At 38.9% G+C, this 15,603-nt stretch overlaps 1 protein-coding gene across 1 annotated transcript in view; it reads left to right on the top strand.

The window, feature by feature from the left end:
• LOC112151691 (PDZ domain-containing RING finger protein 4) overlaps positions 1 to 6,690 on the top strand; it is a 68,864-nt gene extending 62,174 nt beyond the window's left edge. The window contains exons 6-8 of the mRNA XM_024280705.2: positions 834 to 935; positions 1,613 to 1,741; positions 3,761 to 6,690. Of these exons, the coding sequence (XP_024136473.1) occupies positions 834 to 935; positions 1,613 to 1,741; positions 3,761 to 5,200 (1,671 nt within the window). The 3' untranslated portion in view covers positions 5,201 to 6,690. The remainder of the gene's footprint in view (positions 1 to 833; positions 936 to 1,612; positions 1,742 to 3,760) is intronic.
• Positions 6,691 to 15,603: the final 8,913 nt, after the last annotated feature.

Below are 15,603 nucleotides of genomic sequence, written 5' to 3'. Positions count from 1 at the left end.
AAACAAAAAAAAAAAAAAAAACAGTCCAACACCACTAAATGTAAGCAATGTTAGTGTATCCACCATAACACCCAACCTTGTTTGGAACATGTAAAATGGCAAATACCACTAAAGCAAAAGTTACCGTGGCTATGCTAACTCACTACATTGTTAGTAACACAGGAAGATAAACCCAGCTCAACACTGCAACACATGAACTACATTAGCATAGCCTATTAATAATAACATCCAAACTTGTTTGCAACTTTTAACAGAGTGTTGTGTACTCCTCAAAATTGATTTTACATCAGTGATCACAACCGAAAATAATCCATAAATAAGGTGCTCCAGATTATAGGGCGCAAAAAAAAGTAAGTCTTCTAAGTGCGGCTCATAGCTCAGAAAATACAATCGATGATCGGATCAATAAATTGGTGAAATTGCCTGATTGTGTCAGTCATAATACGCGCTGCCTATCTAATTCAGAGTGAGCAGGGAGGATGTGTAAGCATCTTTCTACACTATTATCCACCAGTGACACAGCCATACATTTTCTCACAAAAAGATGGACGGTGTCTGTCAGAGGCCAGTTAATTGTTCTGCTAGATGTGCTGGAGGACACTACGGTGAACGCAGCAGCTCTGCTGGCCCCCAGCCACTTTCTCACCGATAATTACTGCCAGGTCCGGGTTCACACTCCACGAAAAGAGGAAGACGTGTTTTTAATAAAAAAGAGAACAGGGGTTTTTTATTTAGTTTATTTTCATTGATTTTTAAACCTTTTGTGTTAGACTGTGTTTTTTGTTGCTGCTATTATAAATAATGACGGAGACTATAATGTTTGTTATCTTCAGATTAATGGCCAAGATGTCAAAGACAGAGAGGAAGCGATGGCGGCACTCTTCAACGACGAAAGTAGGAACATCGTCCTCCTAGTTGCCAGACCTGACATGCAGGTTAGAAACCCCCACCAGATTCTGAGGAACAGTCATGAAGGTTTTTCACCTAAAGTATGTTTGCTCAGAGCAAACCATTTCACTTTGGGGTTGCCAACCATCCCCCCCTCCTCCCACTGCAAAGACATCTAAGCTACCACAGGGACACCTCATCATGTTTTATTTTTATGTAGCGCCACCGTAATTGACTTCCAACGGTAAGCCATAAAAGCTAATGGCATGCTAATGTGAACTGGGTTCAGACCCAAGGCCGATGAAGAATAAGTGGAAGGATTCTGCTGCAGTGCAGATGAGCAGGAAGCAGCAGTAGATTATATGTAATTAAATGGGTCTTTTGGTAGTAAATGTGAAGTCATCAGATACAGATGCCATTTGGTTCACATCAAACCAACTGATGGATGATGTGGAGCAAAAAAATTAAAAGTGCTGCTTTTATATACTGGTTTTACTACAAGCAGCTCCACAGTGTCCTGGAGATACATCAATATTAGTCAAAAATTGCTTTGTTTCTTGTTTAGAACCATGCTAAAGCTTTTCAGGAAATCCCATTTGGGGCACCCATTTGGAACATTCGGTTATTTGTTTTGAGACAGCGTGTCGCCACATGCTCTTTGCTTTGACATGAATAATACTTTCTAACCCGTTCCCATATGCTTCCCCTCTTTGCTCACCCCCAGTTGGAAGAGGCCTGGCTGGACGACGAGCACAGCGAGTTCCTGGAGCAGCTCAAGATGGAAATGTTGGAGGAGCAGCAGAGAGAAGAGATGGAGTTAGCTGCGCTTCAGGAGGAGCAGGAGAACGAGCAGGTCCGGACAGAAACAAGACGACAAATAAAAAAACACCAGATTTTTTATTTATTTATTTTTTTTACTTGCCCTCTTCAGTTAAAGCTAAGACACTTGTTACCAGATGTTCCTACTGAATGATAACATCCCAATGGCAGCACGTTTTTATAGTTTGACAGTAGTGACGACAAAAGTGTTAACTAACCTGTGACTCAAGCCAAAAAAAAGTATTTCTAAAAAAAAATAATAGCAATAATTTTAAGTTTTAGTCATTAGGAAGAATAACATCCTGGAAATAAAAAACTATAAATTAGACTTCAAAAGCCATAATATCTAGTTCTAAAGTATTAAAACATATGGTAGATCAGGAGTGGACAAACTACGGTAAAAGCCCCACATGTGGCATGTTAAAACTATAATAAATTATACTGATAATCCTTATTAATGTTCTTTTTTTTCCCTATAATTCTGGTGTATCCCCATAGATGGTCCACCACAAATAAATTGACCTTTGTTTGTGTTTTCTGAGTTGGACAAGCATTTGTCTGATCATTCCAACACAACAAGAACGTAGTGATTACCCTGAGGGTAATCAACTTATTGGTTCAATTGGGGCAACAATTATTATGGAGAGAAAATAGACTCACCTCGATTTGTGTGTGCGTAATTCTTAATTTGTGCACAACTTTAGATTTGTGTATGGGTATTTTTGATTTGTAACTCGTACAAAACATTTTGTGCATAAGTAGAAAAAGTATACAGTAATACAATTTACACATGCACAAATTAAAATTACAACAGCTTGAAACTAATTACACACGCAAATCTTTAAAAGTTACGCACCAATTGCCTCATTTGCACACACAAAACCACAGTTATGCACAAATCTGATGTGAGACTTTTTTTTTCATGTCTCCAAGATTTCTGCGTAAGTGAATTACTTATGCACAAATCAAGAATATGAACATACACATCCAAAGTTCAACACAAATCAAGAATTGTGCACGCACAAATCAGGGTGAGTCTAATTTCTCTCCATATAAAAGCCTCCATTTTGAAATAAAATCTCTGATCTTCTGTTTTAAAACATATGTATTAATTTTTAATCAAAATTTTAACACGTTTTTGTCCAGATTCCAAATTTTTCTTTCTCTAACGAGGTGGATTTCCGCTTTACACATTTGCTCCTAGAACAGCTCTTCTGTCTAATTTTAGAACCCTTTGTGGCCCATCAGTCAAAAGGTTTGCATTAAAGTTAGACTAAACAGAGTAATGAGAAATGCAAGGTTAAAAAGAAATTCTCGAAAGTGGTTTCACAATTTTTTATAAAAAAAAAATCTAAAACTTTGTACAGCACTATCACCTCATAGCAAAAAGGACCTGGTTCAAATCCCAGGTGTGACCTTTTTTTTGTGGAGTTTGCATAATCTCCTCATCCAAAAACATGCTTCATTGGTTAATTGATTATTCTAAATTGCCCCGTACGTGTGAGTTTTTGTGTCTCTGTGGCCCTTGGATGAACTAACAAACCACCCAGAGTGTACCTCACCTTCGTCCAACATTGGGTGGGATAGGCTCCAGTATCCATGTGACCCCAAAACAATCTAAGCTGGTTCAAAAATGGGTGGATGAATAAAACCGCCTGTATGCATCATTGATGTACTGTGTCATCATCACAAGAGGACGTCCTACTTACACATGCAAATTACTAGTCATTTCAAAACATGATTAAGCAAAATATTTATGACAGCTAGCATCTGCCACATTTGTTGAGCCTGTTTGTAAAATATGTGCTGCTTAAAATACAAGTTAAAAAAACAGAAGCATGAAACACTGACCCATCCCCAAATAACTATAAAGTTGTGGCTGCCATGAAATTCAAATTAGATGATATTTACATCCTGTTTTCAAGATGTCTTTAATTAACTAAACCTCTCCCAAAAGCTTGGTTTCTTAAAACTGCTTCCTTTACATTTATTGCACTTTTTGACATGATTACATTACAAATGTAAATAATTACATGAATTTGACATCTTTCAGAGAACTGAGGACGACAAGCCCTCCTGTTCCACACTGCCCCCTCCAATGAAAGACAGAAGAGCGAGTTCAGACAATAACGTTTTGGCGCAAATTCAGAGACGCCTGTCCCAGTGCCTCAGAGACAATCGGAACTCCCGCTGCACCGCCAGCTCCACAAGACTGGAGGAAAAGGAGGAGGAAGAGGAGGACAACGTGGAAACGGAGAGTGACAGTTATCGGCAACTGCTAGAGCTAAAATGTCAGATACGCAACAGCGGCGAGTATGACCTGTTCTACAGCCGGCGCAGCACCATCGAGTGCAGCATGGCGGAGCAGAGCAGCGTCCAGCACGAGCTCCGCATGCTCAACGAGGAGCTGCGCAGCATCGAGCTCGAGTGTCAGAACATCATGCAGGCTCATAAGCTTCGGAACAGCCAGGAGTCTCCAGTGAAGGGCCTTTGCGCGCCCTCTCCCAGGAGTCCACACTGTGGAGAGTCCACGAGGGGTAAGCTGGCTGACAACAACGAAAGGCTGGAGAAATCGGACAAAGACAGCTCCAGTGCCTACAACACCGCGGAGAGCTCAAGGAGCACTCCCCTGGCGATGGATCGCTCCCCGGAGCACTCACTCCAGAGAATGGTGAGCCTCACCAACCAGAGAAACCTCTGCAGTGGACTCGCAGGTCCTTCAGTCATTACTGCAAGCCGTGCTCCAACAGTGGGGAAGAGCAGCAGCCCCGACCACAGCAACCCTTCAGAGACTGACCAGACGCCTCAGGCTGAAGACGAAAGCAAAAGGAATGTAACACAGTGTACTTCTCGGATTCCTTACTTCTCCCCTTCTCACAGTTCCCAGCAAAGGCAGGTGAACATCCCGGCCCACGCCAGCCATTACCAGAGCTACATGCAGCTAATCCAGCAACACTCAGCCGTGGAATACGCTCAGAGCCAGCTCAGCCTGCTTAGCATTTGTAAGGAGCCTCAGCGACCTATTAATGAGCCCAAAATGGAGTGGAAGGTCAAAATCAGAAGCGACGGCACCCGTTACATCACCAAGAGGCCTGTAAGAGACAAGATCCTGAGGGAGCGAGCCTTAAAGATCAAAGAAGAACGCAGCGGCGGCATGACTACGGATGACGACGCCATGAGTGAAATGAAGATGGGGAGGTACTGGAGCAAAGAGGAAAGAAAGCAGCACCTTGTCAGGGCAAAAGAGCAGAGGAGAAGGCGGGAATTCATGCAGCGCAGCCGACTGGAAAGCTTGAGGGAAAACCCGCAGAGCAGCAACGAAGGTCGAAAGGAAGTCAGCATCATAGAGCTCAGCCACAAGAAGATGATGAAGAAGCGCAACAAGAAGATCTTGGATAGCTGGATGACGATCCAGGAGCTGATGACTCACGGCGCGAAGGCGCCCGAGGGTGCAAAAGTGAACAACGCCTTCCTTTCAGTCACTACTGTATAGAGACAACAAACCCTCATGCATTCTACCGATGTGGTACTACATACTTGCCTCGTTAAATGTGGCGTTTTTATGAGGACAATATGAATATTTTTCACACTTTGTAATACAAAAAAGCATTTTGTAAAGACTATCAGTGGCATCTCATGTTTTTTCAAAGATTTTACACATCACTCTGGAAGAAAAGCATTTTTTATGAAACTATGACAATGCATTTATTCGTTTTTCAACTCTTTTTTCTGAAACGTGTGAAATTATTATGACCATTTGGCCGTGAATGTTTTGGTTTAATTTTTTTTTTTTTAATGAAAGAAAACCCATGTACACCAGCTCTCAAAACCTCAAACTGATTAAGTGCTTTTTGGGGGCATTAAAAGGTTGATGACATGATGTTTCACATCCTTTGCATTGACAATATTTTAAAAAAGGATAAAAATGTAACATTTTAGCATTTACATATTCATAAAATGTTCAAAAATAAAGTTAATTCATCCTTTTAGTCACCACGACTTGAGAAAACTGGCTCACATCATATAGTCCATTTTTTTCAACGATATAATATGAAATGAAAGAGGCCTAGCCTCGGCTTCTTAAAGTCCCACACATCATATAGTCAGCAGGATGGAAGTAGTTCAAGAGAAATTTGCAGAGTTGTAGACGGGACAACTGATACAGAGTAATGTTACATTCTCACCGGACACGCGGTCTGAGGTCTTGTGGCGCGACTAATCAGGCACTCAACTTTGGACACGTGACGTTTTCAGTGACTAAATCAAAGGATAGAAAAATAAATTCAATATGGCTGCTCAATTTGAGGATTTTCGTCCTGAACTTTGTCGTAAAAAGAGAGGCGGAAAATTTGCGTCTGGTGTGAATGCAGCATTAGCCTGCCCCTACTTCCCATCAACCATTTCCTTACCCCGGGCTGCCACGGTTAACGTTACAGATCCGATGGCGAGTCTTTATATAACTTGCGAGCGGAAATCCCACTGCAGACGATCAGGTTCGACCTCTGCGGTCTTACGAATCCATTTTGTTTGGTTCAAATTTTTGCCGCAAGCACTAGCTAAACCGCAGCGAATAAGGGGAGGGATTGCTGTACTTCCAATATAAATGGCGGATTATCGCGTGAACCTACGTGAGTTAGGAGTTTTAAAAGGTCGGCAGCAGAGCCTGTGGCGGCAGCCATCCAGTAGCCAATATGAGCTGTAGCTAGACCGCTCCCGTATCGCACCTGAGCTGTAACGCCCTCTCATGCTAGCTTACAGCTCCTGACAATCCCCACCTAACATTAGTGGTGTACAAAAATGGTGAGCAACATCAGAGCTATCCAGCTTTACATTTTTGAGCCAGATGTTAGCTTGGACGAAGAAAACGTCCATGGATCTATGTGTCTACAAGTAGATGCATGGGAATGGAGTGGAGCAGGTAGCTTATGACTTGTCGTTGTAGCTTCTACATCACATCTACAAGCTTTTTCCAACAGGATCTAATCCCGATTGATGATGATTTGAATAAAAATACTCAAAAGTTCCATTTTAAGCTTAATTTTCTTTATATATGTCCTCCATCAAGAAAATAAATGCCACAAAAACATGTTAAAAACATCAAAAACACAATTTCCATTGGAGAGGGTGTTTAAAACACCAAAATAAAGCCCACAAAATAAATTACACATTATTTTTTTGTGTGTGTGAGTTTTTACAGTATTTTGTCTTTGCAAAGTTTGTGGACTCATGCAAGAAACCATCAGTGTCATAATACTGTGGACCAATTTTATTTGATTTTTTTTTTTTTTTTTTCTTTATTTCCCAGTTTGAGATACATTTTTTGGTGGATGCTCATCTGTGGTCAAACTGACTTGAGCTTTATATGGACCTTCAGCTTTAAACGAAGCCTTTAGTTTACTGTTTCATTTTGCTTTAATTCTGTCTGTCCTCATATAACGTATGCTATCAAATGGACCTGCTAATGGCTTTTACATATTTTTTCTACATGAATGGTATTCTTTTACTCTGCTTTGCTCACAACAGCCTAACCAGACAAACATCAAAGGTGCATTAAGTTTTACAACCTCCTACACAAAAACTGTATATTTCTGTACCACCAGAGCTTCTGCTTTATTCTTATATCTTATGTTTTTTTTTTCTTTTATTGTGGAACTATTTTCAGATCTGTAGAACTTATGTTAAATGATCTCTGAAACCAATTGCCACTGAGCAGGACTCAGAACTTGTAAGGACTGGGGGGACATCAAGGATTTGTCTTTTTTTTAACTCTTTATCATTCATTGACATGTATAGTACTCATTCCAAATGCCTAATTTTCATTGAAGTAATATAAATTTGACATTTTAAACTTAGTCTTGTATGTTTTGAGTCGATGTCTGATGATCTGATTTCGAGTAATGCATAGGTGGCCAATTTGTAGCAAGGTAAATGGTGTGATACTGGTGATCTTTGCAAAGGAAACGGAAATAAATTATTGTTTTTGGTATGACAGTGCATTGGACTTTGTTGTTTTTGTTAAATTAAAAACGAGGGGACGAAAAAGTAATCTTTCAACAATCAGCAAAAAAAAAAGATTTAACCTTTTATGACAAAGAGAGAGATGATCAAGAAAAATACATGGAGTGTGTGAGAAAACTTCCTTTATACACATAAAGGACAATGAGAATAGACAAAACATGACATGGTACTGAACAGTTGTGAAAAGAATCAACTTGTGTCAGTGAATGCAAAGAAATAACCCGAAGATTCCAATTCAAATATCCTTGCACAGTTTTTTGTTTGTTTAAATATACCAACCACTAAATCATCACTTCAGTCATGTCAGATGTACTGGAACCTTCTGGTGGTTTATTATGTTTGATCTCTATAATTTTTTTAAGTAATGAGGAATATGTTTACGTCCATGGTGATCTAGACTCTGAGCATGCAGACGGCCAGAGCAGGAGGAAACAGTGCTGTCACTCACTGCACTAGTTGTAGCACTTCGGGTTCTCTGATTGGATTTATTAAATTTAATTGAAGATCAAGTGAAAACACATTGAAAAACAGAAAATAAACGTATGAATCATTTTTGGCATCATGCAGGTTAATCTAACTGATACTGTGGTGTGCTTTAAATCTAAACTTAGTAAAAAAAATAGCTTTTGGAGAGATAGGGAAAAGTGTAAGATTTTTAGAGAAATTGATGCCCTTTTTAAGATAACATTTCAGGTTTACAGTCAGTTGAATGGGCTAAATTTATTAATTTGATCAGACTATAGATTACAGGTAAAACTCTGTTGGGATGGTGGGAAGGATAATTTTGAAGCATTGATTAATTTCATGAGTGAAAACAGTTTAGAAAGTTAAAAAAAAAAAGATTTTAGCACTTTAATCAAGGTTATTGAATGTATCATTAATAAGAGCTGTGGAAAAATACAAAACCTTTTCTATAGCTGAAAGTAATCTGATAAATTTGTTTTTTCTCCTTTGATTTTTAATCAAATGAGATTGTATCTTTTAGCAGAAGAATTTCTTTAGCAGCTTTCCAATGTTTTACCATTAAAGTTAGTCTTGTACAGAGTGGTGTCAAAAAAGGTTTGACTTTTATTTAATTAACTATTAATAGAAAGTAATATTTGTGAAGTGTGAAAGCCTTTTCTAAACAACACCAACAGAACCACAAAGGTGAGGGCAGCATGAAGTCAAACATCGAGGTCAAGGACTGAAAGTTTCATTAGCAGAGGTCCCAGGGGACGTGGCTGGATGAGTTTGGTTTGGCCCTGACCTCAACCCCAATCACACAATCACACCCCTATGAGATGAACTGGATCAGAGATCACAAGAAAGGCTCCTCCAACATCAGTGCCTGACCTCATGAGGGTTCTAGTTTTTGGTCTTTCCTTATATAAAATAAGCTTTTTTTACCATAAACTGATAAGTCATCTAGACATTCTAAATAAAATAGACTCATTAACAAACTAAAGTGAATACATTGATCAAGATGACCTAAAAAAAAATAAAAATATGGTAAGGAATGTAAAAACAATTCAGGCAAAACACATATAGAATAAAAAAAAGTATCTTGAGTTGTCCTAAAAAAGAGTGAAGTGTGAACAGGAGAAACCTGGAGTTGAAATCTGAGCTGAGAGAATGGAGTAACAAGATCTCATGGGAGCTCCTGATCCACATCCATAAACATTCTGACGGCATCAGCCAAGCATTGAAGGAAAACTATGTGAGCACTTCTTGCAGATTCATGAAACAAAAATCAGAGAATAGTCCTAAGATACTGCAGAAATCCTCATGCTACGTCCAAATCGGGCTCGAAAATATGCGTTCAAGCCATCATTTCCAGTGGAAAGTTGGCATAAACGCATGTAAACCCATGTTTCGGGCTTCAGAATTCCTGCAATCTATGTAAGTTTTTAAGTCCATTCTCAGGCTGTACTTACAAACTGGATGTTCATTGATCATGTGCTGGGAGTTCAACCAGTTGAACTTTTGATTGCTCAATTGTGGAACTTTGACCAGTCAGGGACTCAGATTTAGTAGAGATGTATGGGCGACATCCTTTTCAAACACGGAAGTGCCAACCATTTAAAAATTGAGGACAAACAAATAATTGTGGTTTGTGCTCAGCCAGATCATATGACACCAAAAGGCATATATAGAAGCCCACATTCATATTTATTGGAACAGAGGTGTGGAAGAAAAAGTCTGGATCAAGCTTGTATCAAGCCTCTTCCAACTGTGGGTGATTGACAAGCGCTAGTGAGCAGTATGGTTGGACACTGAAGTTTGGTCCCAAGTAGGAACCGCTATGATTTACTTGGTTCTACCAAAACTGAAAGAAGCTGGAGCAAAAGGTGCCGCATTTCGGTGCTTAGTTTCATTGAGGGTCTATTTGTCTTGGGACATGTCAATCACTTCTACTCTGTTCAGTACTTTGAAGTTCTAGCCAATTCCTTTGCCTTTCCTGCAATAGTGGGCGGGCTCATATGAGACCGCTGACAGGGAAAACACGAGCACGATATTTTACTTATTTGCGTCGAGACAATAATAACAAAAAACTTCTTAGTTTTTCCCTCTCAAGTTAATGCAGAACAGCCTTCAAATTCAGTCACAGAGACACAGAAACACTGGAAGCGGCTGTCATCCAGACACCCCCCCAGTGAGATTAAAACCCCAGTAACCCCTCAGGCTAGGTCAGGATCACATGTTTGACAGGCGGTGAGCAGCGAATTCGCCGTGCGGCAAAAAAGGGGCGGGACACCAGTTTGCAGCTCGAAGGTTGTGGAGCTCTGATTTAATGGACACAGCCAGCACGTCAAAAAATGACGACTAATTTTTGATGTGGAGGTCTTAACCATGCACCAATATGTTACTAGGGAATGAAAATGTGTTGATTTGGGAAGATGTCGGCTTTATCTTTTATTACTGAAGTACCAAAATTGGCACAGATTATGAACCGAAACCAAAGAACCGCTTTGGCACCGGAACCGAATAAAACCCAATTGGTGCCCAACCCTAGTGAACAGTAGATAAACAAAATTCCTTGTTTGGTGTGAACACCACTGGCTGGATGTGCGTTCATAACCGTATATCGTACATTCTTGAACACGTCACATATGCTTGGTTCTTTTACAATTTGGTGTCAAATAATTCTGGTCAGGCACAAACTGAAATTATAATTTGATTTCTTCTTTGTGATCATGTTTACAACGGTTGTTATTTCCATTTCAGTTACATATCAATTTCTATTTAGGTCACATAACAGTCTACAGTTTTTATTTTCTAACAGCCTATGGCATTTCGAAGCATCTCTACTTCTATAAATCAGTCAAATATCACATCCTGGTTGTTATTGGAAGTTAGACTAACAATCCCCGGAGATCATTTGTTTTCCTCAAATTTGTTAATTCTGTCAATCTGTGGAGACCGAGAGCATTAAAATGTCAATGAAAATCCAGAGAGAGAAAAAAAAGATATTGAAGTTGTACCAACTCACAGCACAATTATCCAGAGTGCTTGCAAACTAATTAAGTTCCTCCATGAGCCCCTGAAAGACTCAGTCAGGTGTAATTAAAATCGAGCCAGTGAAAGTCCTGGCATTTGTCAGAGCTACCAAGCAGCTCAAATATCAGTAGTGGTAGAAATGTCAGGCAGATAGCAGTAGATCTTTCTCCTCTTTCAGTGCTTCACTCACCTAGTCACACAGACGCTCTCCTTCCACAAACAACAGCCATTGCCTCAGTTATGAATGTAGCTGTTAACCTTTTAGGTTCTCCTAACTGCAGAAAATTACAAATTTTCTATCATAATTCATTCAGAAAGGCTTCCACGCTTTGGACATGCAGATCCACTTGACACTTAATGTTGGCTAATATAAATGTCTATATGCCACTTTGGAAATCAGTTTAGTTTGATCTTTGATCACTTTTTTTGATGACTGGCTTTTCAAACCTGATGTAACAATGTGTTTGACTGCTGAGGTAGCGTGTCTAAATGGGATTCGGTCAAAGTAGAGACTGTTGAGCGACCGTGATGCATGAAATCACAAAGAGTTTCATCTGATTCATCACAGTGAAGTTTGTGAAAATGTAGTGCCAGCTCAAGTCAAAGAGTGTTTTATTGTAGATGATTGCCTCTTCGTAAGCTCAACAGTATTTTACCAGAACAAAGTATTCATTTTATTTTTTATGTCACACAAGCAGAACTAATTCTGGAAAATTTGATGACTTAAACAATGAGGAAACCACAGAGCCTTTGTTGCTATGGAACTGTGCATTTGAAACGGTGTCATCGGCACAGCACGGCTTCAGGGCGCTGGGAATTGTTTGTTATTCACCTTTAAATGTAGGTTCAATTCAGAGTCTTCATCTATGGGAGGGCTGATGGCTTTGCTTTTGTGAGATGCATCATTTGATGGACTAGTTATGATTCAAAAATGAAATTAATAGTTTCTGCAGTTTCTTTATATCTGAAGGAAGAAACGTAACAATTGCAGCTATAATGACATCCAAGAGAGAAGCTAAACACGACCAGGAGCAATAAACGTGGGGGACAAAAAAGAGAAACCTGAAAGCATGCACTAAAATACATTGACTTAGCTCATTAACAAAACTGTGTTAATTAGTTGCTAAAATAAGGTGATAACAGCATGAGTGTAGAAACAAAACCTTACTTACTGGAGACAACCGAAGTTCACAAATACACAACCAAGGCTGAATCTGAATTCTACACTGGCGCCAACCTCCCATCAGAGGCATTTTGGGGTTCAGTGTCTTGCCCAAGGACACTTCGACACGTGGGCAGGCAAGGCGGGGATCGAACTCACAATCCACCGATCAGAAGTCGACCGTCCTACCACTGCGTCACGGCCCTAAATGTAAGTTATGACTTTTTGTTTTTGCATGGTGTTTTTAAAGTTATAAAACTGATCTGTATTTCTGACCGTGAGCAGCTCCATGCTAACATAGATGACATGCTACTATTGATGATGTCATCGAGTGAGAGTAACGTCCAAATGTGAAGACACTATTTTTACATAACTCTCCGTTTGGAGGCTAAATTTAGGGGTAGGGAGAAGTCGTGGGGGTAGGGGAAGAATTTGGATTCGGCCTAAGGTTAAACAGAACAGAAACCACACATACCGTATTTTCCACACAGTAGGGCGTACCAGAATATAAGGCTTTTTCAGCTGCATTCACAGTAATTCTAAAACATACACTTTAGCCGTGTTAGAGGCGTTAGCTAAGTTAGCATTCCCACAACATCTGTAACTAACAACTTTGCTTGTAACATGTAAAAAGCAAACTGATATAGCTAAAAACAAATGGTACTGTGACTACGCTAAATCCAAATCTTCATAGAAATATATAAAAAAAAACAGTCTAACACTGCTACACATTAGCCACGTTAGAAGCGTTAGCCAAGTTAGCGTATTTAAAATACATGTAACTTCCAACCTAGTTTGCAACAACATTGTTAGCAACATGTAAAAAATAAAAAATAAAATAAAAAATAAAAAAAAAACAGTCCACCACAGCTCCACTGCTACATGTTAGCCATATTAGCATATTCACAATAACACCCAAACATTTTGAGGGAGCACCAAAACCGCTTCACAACCAATTAAGTACAACCTGTATTAATCCATATATTAGTTGCTCTGGATTGAAAGGCACACTGTCTTTTTTTCTTTTTTCTTTTTTTTTTAAGAAAGAAAAAAAAAGTTAAGTATTGAAAGAAATCCCAAACCTTTCAAAACAAATAATTTCCCAGTAGGACAGAGGTTCTACATTTAATTTAACTGCATTCAATGTAGGATATTTATCATTTATTAAGTGCGTTATAACTTTACAAATACATGCACATATTTTGTAGAAAACCAGAAATGTCTTTGAAATTCAATTCTTGAAAATATAGTGTGAAATGGATTACTTTGTCCCCCATAATGTAAAAATTCCTCCAAAAAAGTGTTGCACATATTTTAATTAAATCTTGTTGAAAAGTTATACAAATGTTTTATTAGACTTTGATCTGCATCTAAAGCACTGCATGTTGATTTTATGGGCCTAAAACTGAATAAATTATGACTAGGAGCCCCTACTTGGTTAGGTTTGTCGCCTCTTTTAAGTAATTGGTAAAAGAAATCCCTTTCCTTTTCACATTACATCTAAAAAGGATTAGTTGTAAATGGAAGCATCCTTTAATTGCCAATGTCATCAGTTAAAGCTGCATATTAATGAATACAAACCCTCGATGGTCCTGGCGTGAGTGTGTTCTATAACTAGACTCGTCTTCATGCGGATTTAATTTTCTCCTGCTCTCAAGTGGTTCCAAATTACAGCGCTGCCTGTAAAGTGAAAGTCATACTTTAGCAGTTTTTCATAAAGTTGATACACTGCAGGATCACGCAGCCTTTCTCACTTCCTTTCTGTGCTGCAATAGCAGGATGTCTGAAATGTGAGTAATGAGAATCTTGCCGGGAGGCCCTGCTGGTGAGAGATCAGCTCTCAGCTGCTGCCAGGCTTTGCCACAGGCAACTGATGCTGGCAAGGATCCATGACGCATCTGCAGAGATCAAGTCAGTAATGACCTCACCTTCACGTCAATCACGCTTTCTTTGTATTCGTAAATGCTGCAGAAAAGTGAACTAACTTGTATTGCTTTCTTTACACATTTGACCTCCATTCAGATTGTATTACTACTCTAACGTGACATAAGTTAGAATGTGAAAAAAATAACTGGAATTTAAATAATAAATTGAACGCGGAATGATTTATTTAAATTAAAAGCTAGTTTATTTTTATATTGTTATTATGGACTCTCCCAATGTTTGTATCACTTTGCATGACGGAAGGAATTCTACAGAGATCAGATATATCTGTGCTTTCATTCCACCTTTAACAAAGAGGCATGAGTCCTAACAAGTATAATTTTTGTCCAGCTTTATCTTTACAAATCTCCTAATTATAGCAGACAATAATAGGAGCGTCTAATTATTTTCACGATGGAAATGGAATATTAAAAAGGTGCACATCAAAACCCAACAGCGTATTTTTCCTTATTTAACTCCTGAAATTACTGCTTGTCAAAACCTCAGAACATCAGAACTGCTTTAGTCAATAATGAATGCTCTCTTCTTCTCTGTGAAGATGGACATTTACTGTTTCATCATTTGAAATCCTTTGATGTTTCATTGTTGACTTCACAAAAACGGCTGATTACAACTCTTAGATATAATCATCTGAATTACTATTCAGGAAAAACAGTGCTGCTGTCGTCAGGATGGGCTCAGTGAACCAATGAGGGATGGAGGGACTGCAGGAATAAGACTGATGCAGTAATCTGCACAGCAGGCGAGAGATCATAGTGACTGAGGTTGTTTATTCATATTCCTTCATATTTGTTGGGATAAAATAGCAATGCTGTCAGCTTTAAATTCTACTCATCTTTTTGCGTTTTGCTAAGGTAGCATCTCACTGATGAATTGTGCATTAGCGTCCACCACTGCATACTTCCCTTTCATTGTTAGAATATTTCAAAGCATTTATATGAAAAAAACACACTTTTTGGCATACCCTAACTCCTAAATCATTCAGGCAATCAACATTACGTGAAGAAAAGTGGCTTTTCATATCAGCTTTGCACCGATACGCAACACATAACTAATGATTTGATTAATTAGTCTATTTCAAGTCTTAATTGGAAACTATATGATAAGAATATGTCAAACTAATTTCAGAAATAAGGAAACCCATTGATTAAAAATTAAAGAAAAGTTAACAAAAAAAAAAGAAGATGCCATCTCCGGGGCAGTGTAATAACTCCTAATCGGGATTAGAGATTATTTCAGTCATGTCCCGATTGGGCCATATTAAACAAAATCACAGGACTCAGGAATCAAAA

Source organism: Oryzias melastigma, linkage group LG6, assembly GCF_002922805.2.
Source record: "Oryzias melastigma strain HK-1 linkage group LG6, ASM292280v2, whole genome shotgun sequence".
Taxonomy (NCBI): Eukaryota; Metazoa; Chordata; class Actinopteri; order Beloniformes; family Adrianichthyidae; genus Oryzias; species Oryzias melastigma.
The sequence above is the reverse complement of the archived record's forward strand: the minus strand, read 5'-3'. Positions and strand labels throughout refer to the sequence as shown.